The sequence below is a fragment of the Eleutherodactylus coqui genome, chromosome 3 (assembly GCF_035609145.1).
Source record: "Eleutherodactylus coqui strain aEleCoq1 chromosome 3, aEleCoq1.hap1, whole genome shotgun sequence".
Taxonomy (NCBI): Eukaryota; Metazoa; Chordata; class Amphibia; order Anura; family Eleutherodactylidae; genus Eleutherodactylus; species Eleutherodactylus coqui.
Genome location: NC_089839.1, coordinates 193,436,306 through 193,454,306, shown reverse-complemented (window position 1 = coordinate 193,454,306; position 18,001 = coordinate 193,436,306). Strand labels below are relative to the sequence as shown.

Sequence of the window (18,001 nt, the reverse complement as noted above, 5' to 3'; positions counted from 1 at the left end):
GAAACTGGAAGTCTGACAATCACTCACAAACCACCTGTAGCTGCTGCAGAACTGCTTAGCCATCATAACTAAGCTATCACCCATACCTCTGCTCTACCGGAACGCATATGCTTTAGGAACACTACGAACTGGCACCGCTCTAGTCCCAAGATGTTCTGCAGCAGCTGCTACCACCCCAGCTTTAAGCGATCAGTACAGGGTCCTATGTTGCCGATCCCCTGGCCTTCACCCTCCAGCTGTGACCTCCATCCATTACACCCTAAGAATATTTCACCTTCCCCACTTGCTGGACTTTTAAATCCCCCACTGGCCGCGATTGGCTGCCGGGCGATGTGACGTCACGTCGGCTGCGCCCCGCCCTTCCTTCCGTCCCTGAGTGTCTGTGCAGTCTGGAAGCGGATCGGCGAAGGAGAGAGAGCACGGCTGGGGCTGCTCCCGGAGCCACCGAGGAGGACCAGCCCGTCCGCCAGCCCCCCTCCCCCAGACCACAGCCTAGACCCCCTCACCTCCACTGCATCCACCTCCCCCCCTGGACCCTCCCTTTAAATCCCTATTTATTTATAGGTGTTGGGGGGGTTCCCTGCAGAACACAAGAGGGGGGAGGGTGCACCAGGCGTGCAGGATTCTTACCTTCATGATTATGGGCGACAAGAAGAGCCCGACCAGGTACAGTGCAGCAGGGGATGGGTGGGGGAGGGGGAGAATAATAAGCCTTAAAGGGGAGGGGGTAGTTTATTTATATACCCCCATTACCATGTAGACAGATGGAGACATAATCCCCCCCACCTCCTCCCCAATCATGTCCTTGCAAGTGGAGGCTGCAGTACCACCACCCTGTTGCCCCCTCCCCATTCTATAGGATGTATATAGGGAGCTGTGTGTGTGCTGGGGAGGAAGTGCACAGCTCTACTATGGCGGCTGATCCTCTCGCAGACACATAACACACACACTCCCTGCACAGAGCCTCAGACAAAGAGAATATTTACCAGGAGAGAGCGAGCAAAAAAAAGAGGGCAGGGTGGAGAAAAGAGGGAGAGAGACGCCTCCGCTAACCTTTAAAAAATCGGAATAAGTCATTACTCCCCCCCCCCCCCCCCCCCCCCAATATCCTTTAGGATGATTTCATTATCGATAGGTGAACGGGGAGGGAATGGGAGACGGTGGGTGGCAGGAATGTCTTGTGTTGGCGATGGCTTCTTTGTCTTTTGTGTGTTATTTTCACAGTGGGGTGTGTGTTTATTATGCTTTTTTTTATGCCTTGCACCCCCCTTTTTCTTCCCCCCCCCCCCCCTTTTTTCTTTTCCTTTCCGTGACCGTCATCTCCTTGCTATATGTCAGGGCCCTATAGAGCATCAAGGGTTAAAGACGATGGTGACGGCTAGAGGAGGAGAAGGAGGGGGGGGGGGGGTACTGTTGTTGGAATGGCTGCATGTCATAATGGGGGGGCAGTTCATTGGCGGAGATGCTGTGGGTGTCTTCTGTGGCAGGGTGCTGCTGGCACAAGGTGGTGGGGGTGAGGTGAGGGCATAGTTGTTCGCATTGGCAGAAGGCTGCAAGGTTATGTGTAGTGGATCCGTTCGCTCTTCCTAGGCATTACGGATGTTTAACTTCTTCCTGCCTCTCGCAGGCATGGAGGCATTTGGGTACGAAAGGTTAATTTCAAGGGCAGGGAGTTTAATATTCTCGCTGGGAGGAAAAGTTTTAGGATTTCCATAGCTTTTGCGCATAGGACAGGCAAGGGGGTCATGATTGACAGGTGCATGACTTCATACTGATATGTTTTTGTCTTTGCTTTACAGGCCAAAACGGCAAGCGAAGCCTTCAGCGGATGAGGGATATTGGGATTGTAGTGTGTGCACTTTTAGGAACAGTGCAGAAGCCTTTAAATGCAGTATATGTGATGTCCGGAAAGGAACGTCCACAAGGTACGGTACCCGCTGCTGGGCTGCAGCCCTTCTTACACTCTGGAAATGTTGCATTTATCGTATGTAAACATTTTATGTGATACATTTTTTTTTGTTTACTTTTTGCTGATACATTTGTTTAGTGTTTGTGCCTGTTAGGGCTCGTCCATGTGGTCGTGTGTCAAAGGCATACGTTTTTACTTAAAACGGATGAGAACATAACATTCAACGGACCTGTAGGTGATACTGGTGTATCTTGTCTATAATGGGTTAAACGTAGTTAGTGATTACGTTTAGCAAGGCTTACGGTTCCGAGTGTTTATGTTCTCGTTTGATTGTAAAGCTTAGTCGTTTGCTGCTTCCCCCCCCCCCCCCCAAAAAAAAAGTATGGAAACGGATATACTTTATTTTTTGTTTTTTAACATTGCAGTTGATGGGGGAAATAAAGTATGGAAATGTATGGCATATAGGGGTATTGCGGGACTTTTAAACTTTTTTTTTTTTTGACTGAGGGATCCGTCTTTCGGATTTCTGTCGATCAGCTAATTTCCAAAACTTCCAATGCTGATCTCATTGACAGGAATCAGCTGATCGTCCGCCAGTCCCCTCAGGTCATCAATAGATTGTTGATCGGTCATCAATAGAAAGAAAATGTAAAAAGTCTCAGAATACCCCTTTTAAAGCTTTTGCGCTCAAATGCCTTAAAGAAAAAAAGTTGAACTGCAAAACTTTTTTAAGAAAAAAAAAAGTTAATAGTGAAAAAACGTAAACATTTCTCCTATCCATGAGTGATCGATGGGTATACCGTGCATGCGATTTAAAAAATGTACTCGTTTTTCTATGTACGTTTTTCGCATACGTGAAAGTGCCAGTGTGGACGGACCCTTATTGTATGCTTCATATAAGGCTGGAGACAAACTGTGCCATTGTGTCGCCCAGCCTGAATTCCTTCTTTTATGCCATTGTGTGACTTGTAGATGTCAGACAGCCCTTGATTTCCATGAAGTGTGACTGTCCAAGACTTTTTTTGGTTTTCTTGCATTACGCAAATGTTAGCCAACTCTTGGTGAAGTCGCACACATTGTGATCAGTGCCTTCCTATAAAGTGCCATTACTGCATACCTATAAAGTTCTTGATCTAATGATGGCATAAATGTAGCAGAGTTGAATGTGTCCTTTAACTCGGCTATTTGTGATGGCATTCTGAGCAATGGAGTTGGTTTGCTGCATAGTTACCGTATGTAGATCCCAGCTGTGATATCATTATGGGTTGTGTCACGTGACAAATTCGACTCTACTGCATCGCTGAAACTTGGCTCTGCTACATCAGTGCTTGATTTGGAGTGTTTTTTTCAAGGGAATTTGTGTGTGTACATAGGCTGACCATCATGAGTGATGACTAATACTGTATATATCTATAGCTTATGTGAAATGTACAATTTGATAGCAGGTAAACCTGTCTGAACTGCCGATTTAACTCCTTCCTGACCTTTCTGTAGGAGGATTTGCTGCAAAATGGCTTGTGCAAGGGCTTTCATTCTGTTATGGTTTTGCAAAATGTAACTCTTATGTATATAATCATTATTTGTTTTATGCCTGATTTATGCCTCATGATGTGTGTGTGCTTTTAAAGGGTTAATGCTGCTGAATGAAGCACACATTGCAAGTGGCTCATCTATAAAGGAAAATGATGGATTACAGTGCATTACTATGTACGCTGTGGAATATGCTGGGAGTTGTAGTTCACCAGTCAGAGCTTCACAGTAGGAGATCCCTGATGCACTTGTGGATGGTTCTTGCTTTGTCACTTGATGGGTACATAAATATTCTTATATTGCTTTAGATGTTGGCATTAGATTTCAATATTGGCCATAGAAAAATGGATTGATGTGACCTAAGAGAGTTGGCTGAGGCAAAAATTGGAGCATCTGTGGGAAGAGAATGATGGTTTCCAACCCAACCATGATCCAAGCTCTTTTCTACAGAAGAGGGTTGATTGTTGTGTGCATAATACCAGTGCCAAAATGTTGCCACACTACGGCTAGGGTTGGTTTACTGATGGGAGTTTCGATATTTGATTAGAATTGGTCATAACGATCAATATCTCTCTATGGTTATATTAAAGGGGGATTGATGAAGTGCTCAGACCCTTACGCATTCCTTAGGGTATAATTGCACAAATTCTCTGTCCAATTTTCGGACTGGACGGAAATAAAGCATAATAATATATAATGGCTATATTTGCGCATGTGTTTTTTTTTTTTTGCCCTATCTTGTTTTGATTTCAGATGAAAATCGCCTATTCAAGTCTATTGGGGTGATTTAAAAGTAAAAACACAGATTGCGCTTTTTTTTAAAGTGATTGTGTACCGTTTTTATTGTATGTAACCATAAAGTGCTGCTGAACCTTTAATTACATTATTGGGCCTATCATGTTTTTTTTTTCCCTTTAAAACTTGCGTAAAAAATCTAATGCAAAATTGAGGAAAATAAAGTGGAACATCACAAAATTATATATATATATAAAAAAAAAGCATGAAAAATCAATCGGCATTTTTACTGCAATTTCGAGTGGCGTTTTCCAACGCATGTCTCAGCGTTTGACAGTGCTCTTTACCATACCCCATAATTGTGATGGATGATGAGGCACTTTAAACGCGAAGATGCAGGACAGACAGCGCTCAGTAATTGCAACATTTGAGCACAGGTCTGCAAAGCCCCATTAAAATGGGGCATTGTACTGCGGTTCATGTGGCGCTCGGGATGCCACGCTACTGCGACGAGTGTGAGAGCGGCCTAGGGACGGAGCTATCCATTTCAGAAATCTGCTCCAGTCCATCAATAGTTTACAACTGGAAAATCCCTTTAATTTGTCTGCACTCGTTTCCGTGTTCAAGTCTCTTAAGGTCCTTTTGCATGGGACAACTGTTGGGCGCTTCAGCCGTACCAGCGATAATCGAACGGGTGATTTCACGCCGGAGTGAGGATCGCTCAGTAAATGGAGGTGAAGCGCGCCAAAGATCGCTTCAGCTGTCCGCCTCCGTTCACGATAGACAGTTCATGCAGTAGATGATCTGTCTGCGGAAACTGAACACTGAACTAATTATCATTCCTCATTAAGTCGCTGCCAGCACGAAACAATTCTCGTTCAGATTCCCCCGATCTAGCGAGAATCTAAATGATTATTGTTGAGTGTAAAAGGGCCCTTAGACATTCCTTGGGTGATTAACACACATTTGGCCTCCTTTATCAAGACTGTCTTCACAGCGAGACTCCTTGTTGCCCCTAGCAACCAATCGGAACTCCGCTTTTGTTTCTAAAACTGCTGTGGTAAATGGGAAGCTGGGCTCTGATTGGTTGCTAGTGGCAACAAGAATAGTCTTTCTGTTAGACAGTTTTGATAAATGTGGCCCATTGTGTTTTTCATGCACACATCATACATAACCATTGGCGCTTCGTGTTGGGGATTGAGTTACAGAAGTCTCTAACCGGCACCACAGGGGTCGGACACCTTCGACCTGGATATTCGTGGGGGCCTAAGTTCACAGGTCTCCGCTCATGTTGGCTTTTGACACGTATCTATGACCTAAGATAAATGAACATGAAATTACCCTTTGAGGAACTTCTGTCAACAGTCTGTACAGTGTACTCAAGAGTCCTGCGTGGGGGACAGTTGAATCCACTGAGGGCCGCTCGCTCCTCGCCGTCACCGTGCGTCTTCTGCACTTTTCATGCTGAATCTGCATATTAATACCTTGACGTCGCTGGAGTAGACATTTGGCATTCTTCACGAATCGAATGATTCATCTCTTAATGTAAAACTTCCAGCGTGCGGCCGACGGTTCCTGTTTTGAATGTACTGCGAGTATTTCCTGCACGTGATTGACAGTTAATAATAAACAAGGCGCTATTTTGTGAGCGTTCGTCGACTCAGAGAAGCAATACCGAAAGTGTCGGTGTTTGTGCGGTGCGATGACAGAACTGCAGAATTGTTTTGTCCTTTATAGTTTTGCACATTTGTGAATGATTTGGAAATTTTTGTTATGAGATCTAAAAAGTTACCAAAAAACTCCCACAAAAACGCAAGTTTCACTGTCGGGCAATCTACTCACCAGGAATGGGGACTGGCGGGCACCGCTCATTCCACGGCAGGTGAAGCTGAATAGGAGTGCCTCATCTATTCTTGGGTATCGCTGGTTGGTTAGTAAGACGTCACTGCCAAGTTGACCCGTGGCATGGTAAATGGACAACATAGAGGGGGGCAGAGGTGTAACTATAGGAGTTGCATCTGGAGGCTCAGTTCACACAGGGTAGAATTGCCAGCGGAATGTCCGCTGCCGAAATCCCTCTGCGGAATATCTGCCTTCAATTCCGCAGCATTTCGTGCAGGTTTTGAAGCGGGTTTCATCGCGAATTCCTGAGCAGAATTAACCCCCACATTGAGAGGCGGTGAGTTCTGCAGCGGAAGCGGTACATGATTGTCATGTCGCGGATTTGAATTCTGCGCTGCAAGGAAGCTTCTGCACAGGTTTCGTGCGGATTATTTCCGCAGCATGTGGACGACATTTTCAAAATCTTGTCCAATTTGCTGCTACTGTAAATTTAGTGGAATTTCCGTGCAGAGGGTCTGCAAGTTAAAGGGGTTGTCCCGCGCCGAAACGTTTTTTTTTTTTCTTTTTTCAAACCCCCCCCCCTCGTTCGGCGCGAGACAACCCCGATGCAGGGACCTAAAGAAAGATCCGCACAGCGCTTACCTGAATCCCCGCGCTCCAGTGACTTCTTACTTACCTGCTGAAGATGGCCGCCGGGATCTTCTCCCTCGGTGGACCGCAGGGCTTCTGTGCTGTCCGTTGCTGATTCCAGCCTCCTGATTGGCTGGAATCGGCACGTGACGGGGCGGAGCTACACGGAGACGGCATCCTGCACGAGCGGCCCCATTGAGAAAAGAAGACCCGGACTGCGCAAGCGCGTCTAATTTGGCCATTAGACGCCGAAAATTAGGCGGGCTCCATGGAAACGAGGACGCTAGCAACGGAGCAGGTAAGTGAAAAACTTCTTATAACTTCTGTATGGCTCATAATTAATGCACAATGTACATTACAAAGTGCATTAATATGGCCATACAGAAGCGTATAGACCCACTTGCTGCCGCGGGACAACCCCTTTAACTCAAAATGCGTCAATTCTGCACCGTGTGAGCCCAACCTAAGGGACCGTTTATGTGGGACTGAATTGCTTCACAGGATGACGCCAAATCCGCAGCTGTGGAATTCCACACCAAAATCCACAGGTCTCTATTTTGAGTTCAAACTGCAAACTGATCCATTGACTTAATGGAGTTGTCCAGTTTTTGGACAGCATGGTCCCTGTGCTAAAATAAAAGTAGTACTTGCCTTTTCCCTGACGCCTCAATCCAGCGCTGCAGTCCATCATTGTCCTGGCATCAGCACTCGCATCCTAAAGCGCTCCTATGCCAAGAGTTTGGGAATGTGACTTCCGGAGACATAATCTGTCACAACAAACGCAGGGACCTTGGTGGGACGGCAGTGCTGGATCACGGCGATAGGGATCAAGTAATGCTCCTTCTCTGATTTTAGCATAGGGAGCACTAAAAAAAGCAGGATGTCCAAAAACTTACATTCGCTGGTTTGAATATATATATATAGATAGAATTTTTTTTTTTTACACTTATCATTCTGTCTAAACGCGTTTTAAGTAGAGGAATTGGGGGTCGTTGTTCTTTTCTATGATGCAAGTTGCCACCCAAGAAGAGAGTTGTCATAGTGTGTTGAAGGACAACATGACAGTTCCTCTCCTCTCTCCCTGAATAGCTGGCTTGGGCTGTAAAAGATAAACTATCCCTTTAAGCAGCGGCTAGTGTAAATCCCATGTGATCTTAATTGTCTTTCGCTTGCTGAATAACCCCCTCCCCTGACTGATCAGCCCAAGGCGATTCGTAATGGCTCCCAGTAAATGGCGTTTGTTCTCATGATGTCATGCTCGGAGGGTAAAGCATTCTCAGACATTTGCCTCATGACAGGTGTGAAAGCCTCTGGGGGTCTTCTCATGTGTCAGGGGTATGTCACGGTTTTTCAAGTGGTTTTGAGAAAACACTGGCAAAGAATGCGTTAACAGGGTTTTGGGTTATTCAGCAGGATGCGTTGTCCTCCAGGTTAAGACTTACTGTACAGGTGTATTCAGCCCCTCTCACACCTGCGTTAGGGTCAGGTCGGGGTTTCCGTCTCTCTCTATTGTAAGTATTTGGAGAAGAGAAACTGAAATAAAACGGAAAAAAAATCCCCCTCCCCCCCTCCATTGATTTCAATGGGGTTTCAGAAGAAAAAAAAAATGGAGTGCGACTAAAAAGGCTGAAAGGGGCCTTACATGTCACAATTCACTGCAGTCTGTACGCCAGCAGGATTTCAGGTCAGCCATCATTAACTCTTTAATGCCTTGGTGTCTGTATGCCTGTGTGAGCTGTCGGGTAAAAGAGGAAATTGTTCCCCCGCGAGGCGTCCGACGGTCCAGTCATGAATTACATCTTACTGCTGGTTCCGTCGGTAATGCGAGTGCCAGGCTTTCCTTCGTTTCTCGGTGACACTGTGGACGCAGGTGATATGTACAGTGCCGCTTATAGGACGTTTTATGGAAAGATTACTTTGCGCATGCTGCGCCTCATTTAAGGCCCTTTTACATGGAACGATAATCGTTCAAACAAGTGAAAATGAAAGCTAATTGCTCGGTGTAGATGCAGCGAACGAACGATGACCGAGAAATCGTTTAGTGTATGCAGGCATATTAATAATCGTCGGCTTAGCGTTCGCTAATCGTTCGGTTTAAATACCGCGTGTTCAGTCACTTTCACTTATACGGCGAATGTGAATGACCGAACGAGCCGACTATGTGCTTGTATAAATGGACTGCATAATAAATCGTTTGGCTTAAATTGACCCTTACCGTAACAGCCTAACAGTAAAGGCCCTCTTACACTTAACGATTATCGCTCAAAATTAATACAAACACACAAACTTGAGCGATTATCGTTCAGCGTGTGAAACAATCACTCACTTGTCGTTCACAATGGTTTATGCTGACTCTTCAGTCAGCTTAAAAAGCCTCATTGGCTCGCTGGTGCCTTGTCGCGTGTAAACGCTCCCTACTTAGCGTTTCCCTTAGGAGGTGAAGCGCTGAGAGAGGAGCCGGCGGCAAGTCTTTGTGTAAACTCTCTGCACGAGCGCTGAGGACCGTAGCAGTGACGTCAGGACTTGTGCAGTCATTAAACGACTGCCGGCCCGTGTAAAAGGCCCATAACGGTACACCGGAGAGTTTCAGACATGGGTTCTGTCCCATAGCAATACGGACAGAGCTTGCACGTGTTAACACCTTGATTTCAACGTGTTGAGCTCGGTAATCTCAGGGTTTATCCACGGTAATGCCTCTGGCACACGCTGTAGTTGGGGCCGTGTTCTGTCCATGTTGATTCCATGGCCCATTATGGCCTCTTGGGCTATACAGATTGGCGATTTTTAATGCAGACCGTTGGTCCCGTGTGAAAACTCCTGGCACATCCTATTCCTGTCTGTATCACGGACAACAAATAAGACATGCCAATGCATGTGTATGACCTCTGTCCGTGTAAACCGGACTACACACCGACAGGTGTCCATGTGCTGTCAATGGGAATTGTGCCCCCAGCCTTTTGGGCGCAACACACGCAGTAAGTGCGCAGCTGGCCTAATGTAACGTAAAACCGCCAACCTGCTGATATATATGATAATGCACGAAGCGGCTCCTGCGTTTCCTTCCTCCGTCTCGCATAGCCCTGCGTCGGCTAATGATTTTTGCCTCCGCTCGCCGATCTTTATTTTTAGAACTTTTTTTTTTCTCGTTGTTTTTTTATTTCGGTATTTTCATTGTTGTCATGATGATTGATGAACATTACGTCTAAGATGTCAAGCCGGAGACACCTGTATGTTTTATTCAGATGATGTTGCTTGTTGGGTTCTCGGTGTTTGAGTAAGATGATCCGACTCGTTCGGCGTTTGGCTGATGCTGTACTCATCTTGTTAACACTTTGTCTCCCTGTCCAATTATATTATGTATGAGTATTAATCTGAATGCAGAGGTGGCTGCCTTTCGGTTAGCGCTCCGGGAGCAATAACTAGTCTTGATTAAACCTATTCTACTATTACGGCTATACAGCTCCTATGCAGATCTATGTGTTTCCATGGCTACAGGCTACAAGTAAATCCTGTCTAGGCTGATTCTGCAGTCCTTCCATTCTCCTGCTACCTTAACAAATGTGAGAAATGGGTTCTGCCAGTACTGGTACACTGTTACGCCCAGTGTGGGCCCGGAGGAGATGCTTTCATGGCACAGGGATTCTCTAGTCTGTGAATCCTTCTGCCATGCTGCACACCCTCAGGTCCTGGACTTGGTATAACGCAGGGGTTGGTTGGGGCTTAACTATTGATGACCCTCATCAATGCTTAGTTGGAGGTGTCAGCAGCTTGGGATCCCTGGCGATCAGTTATCTGGCCCGCTGTCAGTGTGGACTGAGTCAGAAGCTGACAGCTCTGTGCAAATTGCAGTGGCCTGGGCTGGTAATGCAGACACAGCTTCCATTGAATTTAATTAAATCAATACCAGTCCTGGCCATTGCAATGATCTGCTTTCAGCTCTGTCCACAATGAGTGGGCTCAATAATAACTGATCACTGGGGGTTCTGAGGGGCAGACCTCCACAGATTGACTATCGATAACCTATCCTGAGAATAGTTCATCAGTAGCTAAGACCCGGGCAGCCCCCCCCCCCCCCCCCCCTTTTAAAGGACTTTGCCGGGAGTTTAATTATTAATGATCTATTCTTACAACTTAGAGTTGATCGGCAGTGGTCTGCCACTCGGGAACCCCTCCAAACACTTGATCACTGGGCCGCCATCTGTGCAGATATCGCTGTCAACATTGTAGTGGCCTGGGCTGGTATTGCATTGAATTCAATGAAGACTGTGCTTACAATACCAACCTGGGTCACTGCAGTACCGACGGCACTGAAAGCAGACAATGCTGTCCTCACTGATATGGGGCCTGGGGATCAGCTGGTTGCCTCCTGAGGTTGGGTCAATGCAAAAATTTCCGGATTACCACTTTAAGGGGGGGTTGGAGGGACCTGTCATGTCCCCATGTCAGCGGGCTCGACTACGTAGCTTTGCAGCACTTTGCAGCTGCAGCCCCGCTGACTCGACCGTGTCAAGTGGGCGGTCCCAATTGCTTACTGTCAATCAAGTCTGACATCACCAATTGATGCTGAGCAGTGAGCACTGCCCACGTGATACATTTACAGTTTTGAAAGCCAAATCTAAGAATATGGTACATGACGCTACCTCTTTAAACTATTGTCTTCCATTGGATATGTCCCATTCAAGTACTTGCAAAGCAGATACAAATGAGGTATTTACTATACCATGCAGAAGCGATACTGGCATACCCTCCTATGATTTTAGGTGTAGTCAAAATAAAAACCTTCTGTAGGCGTGTGAAATTTTCCTTGTTACTTAGCTTTTAAATCCAATTTTAATTAAATGCTGCCGTCGTTACCAAAGGGCATTGTTAACATCTATGTAAATGTCTATATTAATTTCTACCACTGAAGCCGGTCTTTTTCTTATGGCGCGTTTTTGGGCTATTTATTTTTGCTTTTTTTTACCTTTTCAATCACCCACGTAAAGCCAGCTGTACGCAGTCGCTTCGCACTGTCAGGGGCTGGCAGTGAACACTGCATGACAAGGGCAAACAAGGTGACGAAAAGATGATGCATTGGGTGAGACTCTCAAACCATTCTTATAGAAAATCACTTTAGTTTGCTCCAGTCGAGGACTCCGCTCGTTAATTGATCTGTGGACGCAGCGTGTGTCGTCTCCATCGAGTTGTTGCAACTCCATGTTTTCTGGATTTTCTTTTCGCTCTTCGGAGTATAATCTCCTGAGGACTCTTCTCTCGGGAAAACATTGACTTTGTGTGATGTTGGATTAGTTTACTGTTTATATATGTTCAAGGTGGTTTCCTATATGTTGCCCAGGATTAGAAAAACATTGGTATTGTCTTATGCTATGCTTGTATCTACATTCGGGGAATGCTGGGAGAAAAAGTCCAGCATACAGGACTATTGCGTCCAGTAATATGCCAGACTCAACAGAAACCAAGCAGGACCCCTCTAGTCAGTGGGGTCAGTTTAGTTCTGTCCTAAAACGGATCGCTTTGGCCAGCGGAATCCCCTTTTCTGTTCCTATAACGAAGCAGGAAAACTGAATCCCCTAACTCATAGCCTCAAAAAAAAAAGCGCTACACCTCTGTATAGGTTGTTTGCGTTATTCACCTTTATGAATGGTTTTCTGGCTTCGTTTCCTATTCCCAATAATTGTTTACGACTTTTAAACAAGTTGGTAACATTGATTTGAAGGAATGCTGGCATCCAATAGGTAGCGCTGCAGAGGTATTGTTCCATCTTCCTTATTTGCATAAATTACCCAGAGGAGCACGTATGGCCGTATAAGTTTCCTCACTCGCCTCTCGGGGGGGGGGGTCTTCTCATACCCCTTCTGGGTGCTCTCCTTGGGGAGAGATTATGCCATCCCCCTAACCCACTCGCCCTCTAAGTGTTTCCACACACTTCTTGGGTGCTCTCTTTAAGGAGAGAGACACACCCCTCTTGACTCGCCTCAATGGAACTGACACACCCCATGGACAAGTGTGTTTCTAGAAGAAAGCAGCCATGTCTTTCTTACCTGTACCACCCCTAAGCCCTAACCGTGGGAATATAAAGTTGTAATATCTGGAGCTACATGCTTTATGAACCTTTAAGTTTCGTAACTGTAAGATTCCTCCAGGCAAGGTACGTCCTCATCTTTCTAGTGTATTTTGGCTTCTTATATAAGTTTTAAATAAAATACTCAGTCTACTTCCTTAGTCAGCGCATGGGCTGTTCTTGTAACTTAAGAAAATCTCGTTGGTTCCTAGATTTCCATCTTCTGTTTCTCAACTCCGTTTTATCTAGCCCCTGGCAAGAGCAGCATAGCCCCTAAATCCCCACTGTCCTCTTCACACTCCGGTGCATCACTTTCCCTTTCTTGACTTGTGTAGTTATCAGGAAGCTTCTTTACCTTGTGATGTTTTCATGTGCCTGGGGGCCTACAAGCCTCATGAAGCCCAAATTCAGTTCAAGAGCCTATGTAGGAAAAGACTTGAAGGAAACGTGACTAAGACCTCAGATGTCTTATTTGGGAATTGTGATCTGGCTGATACAAGCCAGGGATCGTATCCCTTTTATTAGTGATGTCTGTATCTACAAGGATTGAAGAGTTCCGTAACCAAGATATTATGCTGTATTGGTTTGCGCCAGGAGTGAGAAATCTACTCAAATTTTTGGGTCTTGATCTAGCTTTGTTTCATGCATTTTTGACTTGCTCTATGGAGTTTGTCTCATTAGTGTTTATTACTTGTACTCAAAAATAACTTTGCAGGCCTAATGGGTTCCACCCATGGGTCTTCATGTCATTTATCAGATTCCAGTTTTTCTGGAATGGGTTTGTAAATTAAAGTAGTTATCCATGTGATTACTGTCAGCAACCCTGATGGCAAAACCTAGAATTGAACTTGTCTCCATCATAACCACATTCAGTGGCAAGTGACCTTCGGACATGATTTGGCCTCTACCATGACCCCCCCCCCCCCCCCCCCCAGTGATCTACCTTTTACTTTTCTACTGCAACGGGGATGCCGGTAGGCAAAGGTTGAGACAGAACAGTTTCTCGGCATTCTAGGGTTGACGGCAGTAGATGCAGCATTCGCTGGATCGGTAGATGGAATGGATGAAATGGTCATTGCAGGCATGGAATGACTGGTTACTGGGGACCTGTGTGCGAACATAAAATCGAATGGCTTCAATGGCCCTGGTTTTGTGCATAATGTTTAGGGGAGGAAGTCGCTCCATGTTATGATTCAGCGGAGCAGGAACTTCAACAAGTTGGGCTTCTTCTCTCAGGAACTGCGGCATGGAAAGGCTTAGAATGCCACAACAGTAAAGGCAAACTTTTTCCACTCCAGAGGAATATTCAGAAGCACAATTCCAATGTTCATCTTTCCTTTTATAGGGTAGCCACTCTTACCATCCTAGCCTGCGAAGGGCAGAGCCCACTTCTTGGCCTCCACACTTCTGGTCCCTCATTCAATTAGCACTTTTTATATGAACTCTGAAGGCCTTCTCTAGTGACACCTGTTACCACCCCTCTGGTTCGTGGTATCATTACACCAATCCATGCTCCCACCCCAAAAGCGCTTACGATATATAACATTTCAAACAAAAACCATGCACTTTGTTGAGATGATGACCGACGAGGTATCTTCTTGCGTTTCCACTCTTTCCGTCATTCAGCGTTCGCATGGAATCTGTAAAGTGCTTCAAGGAGTCCTTGGGTTGTTCTTTTATGGACCATAGGCAATACAACTATTAAAGAGCATGCATTCGAATAGACCAGGAGATCAGCACTACAGTATGGGTCGATGTGCTCTTAAAGGTGATCATACACCTTAAAGCTGTTGACCGGTGGCTGTTTCTTACCATGAACGCATACACTTTATCCTCAAAATGGGAAGGAGAATAAGCTGCTTCAGGACCGCTCTGGTGGTGGCTTACCTCCCATGAGAACAAACAGTCGGGCATGTTTGCCGATAAACCTGTCTGTTCAGCCCTATTCTCCTGTACAAGCTCCTCTCCTGTGGACAGCCAAGTCTGATGTCACCCATTGGTAATGAGCGGTGGGGACAAGCCACTTGATAGATTTGCAGCACCAGGACCTGCATCTAAGAGGGGCCTGTACGGGAGAACAGGGGCGAGTATGTGTGGGTGGAAGGTATGAGAAACCAGATGGGTATGGGAGTAGGAACAATAGTGCGCACGGCAAAGGTACCACCAGGTTTACTCCTTAGGGCACACATGTTGTGTAGAGAACAAGTAGCGGCATGGTGATGGGGCGCATCGAACAGGACCACATGACTCCATAACATACTAACTTTATTAAGCAATCTGACCTTAGTCGCTACAACTTTGCAAATTGGCAGGAGTGATGGGGCGCGATTTCCCCCCCAATAGCTGAAGCTTTCAGGTCTCGCAAAGTCTCTGGGCAATGTTATTATCCATACTACTGTCTACTCTTCACTACTTCCTCACAAGTATAATCCATGAACTCCATTTTCATAACCAGACTCCTCCTCTTGCAATACTTCCTTAGTTCCCCGGGCATCACCCCACCATGTCTTTAAGGCGCCAATAGCCCATAATACAATACAATTCAGTCTACTATATAAATAAACCAAGGAAAAGGCGCTGACTGGTACAATAAAAAAAATACATCTCTCTTACATGTGATGGAAAAAAACAGCGATACTGGGTCGTGGTTGCAAAGCTATGCAGCAAGCCCCGCTGCCTTGACGTGTCAAGTCCTCTTTAAACCCATCGTGTCCTTTACTTTTTTTCCTGAGTTACTTCTGGATAGTTTTGAAACACCTCAAATATTTTAGATGGTCGGCCAGTCCTGCCTAAAATTGGCGAGTTTGACCCGTATTCATCTAATGTGCATGGGTTTGTTTAGATTGCCATGTTATGCGTCCTGCAATATGCCGATGTACATGGCCTCTAGTTTAGTTTTTAGACTGGGGGAGCAGAACAATTCTATAAGTAAATTGTTCCTTTCATGCTCCTGTGGCTAACCGTGCAGAACAGTAATAAAGATTTGCTTTAGGTCTTGTTCCTACTACCATATGATGGTGCACTTTATGCCCCACACCCGATCTCCCACTGATGATTATCAACGCTCTGCTTCATTTATCACATCCAAAGCTGTTCTTATGAACCTAGATTTATGGCTTTCTGGCTCGGTGGGCAATTTCATCTCTGAGGTCCTTGACCTTCCAGGTCGGGTTGAAAGGTCAGGAGAAAAGTCAGATAAGATCAAGGAAATGGCAAATGGAGCAGGAAGGAATAGAGGAAAGATAAAAGCAATGTTATGACATCCTTTTTACAGCCTAAACTGCTGTTTGCTACAGATGGAGTCCGGTCTTGTCTTCCTGGGTCTCCTTTAGATAGTTCATTTTAATGACCCTCCATAACATATGGTTCTTTTTTGAGACCTATTTACTTGGACCAGGGGTGTAAGTGTGGTGTATCATAGACTGGAAGAGTTGGAAGGGACCTCCAGGGTCATCGGGTCCAACCCCCTACTCGGTGCAGGATTCACTAAATCATCCCAGACAGGTATTTGTCCAGCCATTGTTTGGACACTTCCATTAAAGGAGAACTCGCCTCCTCCTGTGGTAACCTGTTCCACTCATTGATCACCCTCCCTGTCTAATATCTAATCTATGCCTCCTCCCTTTCAGTTTCATCCCATTGCTTCTAGCCTTTCCTTGTACAAATAAGAATAGAGCTGATCCCTCTGCACTGTGACAGCCCTTCAGATATTTGTAGACAGCTAATAAGTCTCCTCTCAGTCTTCTCTTCTGAAAGTTAAACATTCCCAGATCCTTGAACTGTTCCTCATAGGACATGATTTGCAGACCGCTCACCATCTTGGTAGCTCATCTCTGAACTTGCTCCAATTTGTCTTTTTTAAAGTTGGGGCCCAGAATTGGACACAGTATTCCAGATGAGGTCTGACACTGGCCCGCTGCACATGGGTGGAAATTCTGGGGCGGGGTTTCCCCGCAGAATTTACGCCCCTGCCTGCATAGGATTGCATTACAATACGCAATCCTATGCAGACGGTCGCAATTTGTCCGCGTGAAAATGCAAGCGGAAAACAAATCCTGGCATGCTCTATTTCTGTGCGGGTCTCGCAGAGGCCTGCACAGAAATGTCACTCCCGCACCCCGGCTCTGCTCTGCGCTTATGCCGGCTGGCGGGCAGCCGTCACATCACGAAGCTGCGGGAGAGGTGAGTGCCACACTGGTCCCTGCAGGGGCCCGGGTCGTGTCCTGCTGGGAGAATTCTCGCAGCGAGATCCGACCCGGCCGTCTGCAGGTGGCCTAAGGAAGAATAGAGGGGGATAATTGCCTCACGTGATCTAGACTCCGTTTCTCTTAATACATCCCTGAATTGTGGTTGCCTTTTTGTTTTTTCTTCCCACTTCTAATAGCAAAGTTCTGAAATGTATTCATTAGCTGTATATTTTTACCTGGCCTTTCACTTCCCTTCCCTTCACTTCCTTGTTCTAGTTTAAAGCTCTCAGAAGCCAGGCGCCCAACACACATTTGCTTACCTGTTTTTGTAAGGTGTAACTCATCTCTAGCAAGCAGTCCATTGTATAGGTAATTCACTCCATGGTTCAGAAATCTAAATCTAAATCTTTGCTGACGACATTATCGTAGAGCCAGTTCACCTCTAGAATCCTGTTTCATCTTCTTATTCTATAGCCATCCACTGGGAGGATGGATGAGAAGACCACCTGTGCTCCTAGTTCCTTCACCTTCTTTCCAAGGTCTTCAAAGTCTCTGCAGATAGTTGCAAGGTCCTTTTTTGCAGCGTCATTGGTCCTACATGTATTAGTAGGAATCGGTGGTGTTCTGTAGGACTGAAGCGTCTTGACAGCCTCTTGAACACATCTTTGATTTGTGCACCTGGAAGACAGCACACCTGTCGTGAGGTGTCAGGTCTGCAGACAGAGGCTTCTGTTCCTCTCAATAGGGAATCCCCCACAACCACCACTCTCCTTTTCTTCTTCACAACAACACGTTAACAAGAGGACTCTGTGTGCTTACTACGCAGTTCTTTGTGGATAGTGTCCTTTCTTGCTGTAACTTTCTCCTTCTGCTCCGCAACCAGTACTAGGTTCCCCTGTGTGACAACCAGGTACTAGTTCCCAAGCAGTATGGGTGCTGGCTGACTCCTGATCTTTCTGCTGCTTTGGGTCACATGCTTCCATTCCTCGGCTTCTGCAAGTACACTGGACATTTCTTTTCCTTCAACATTTTGAAGACTTTCTTCTGCTCTGTCAAGGAAATCCTTGCAAGGAAGTCTTCAAAATGTTGAAGGAAAACTTAAGGGGT

General features: G+C 45.9%; 1 protein-coding gene across 1 annotated transcript in view; it reads left to right on the top strand.

The window, feature by feature from the left end:
- Window positions 1–400: 400 nt before the first annotated feature.
- RYBP (RING1 and YY1 binding protein) overlaps window positions 401–18,001 on the top strand; it is a 90,649-nt gene continuing 73,048 nt past the window's right edge. The window contains exons 1-2 of the mRNA XM_066596705.1: window positions 401–666; window positions 1,800–1,925. Coding sequence (XP_066452802.1) covers window positions 635–666; window positions 1,800–1,925 — 158 coding nt within the window. The 5' untranslated portion in view covers window positions 401–634. The remainder of the gene's footprint in view (window positions 667–1,799; window positions 1,926–18,001) is intronic.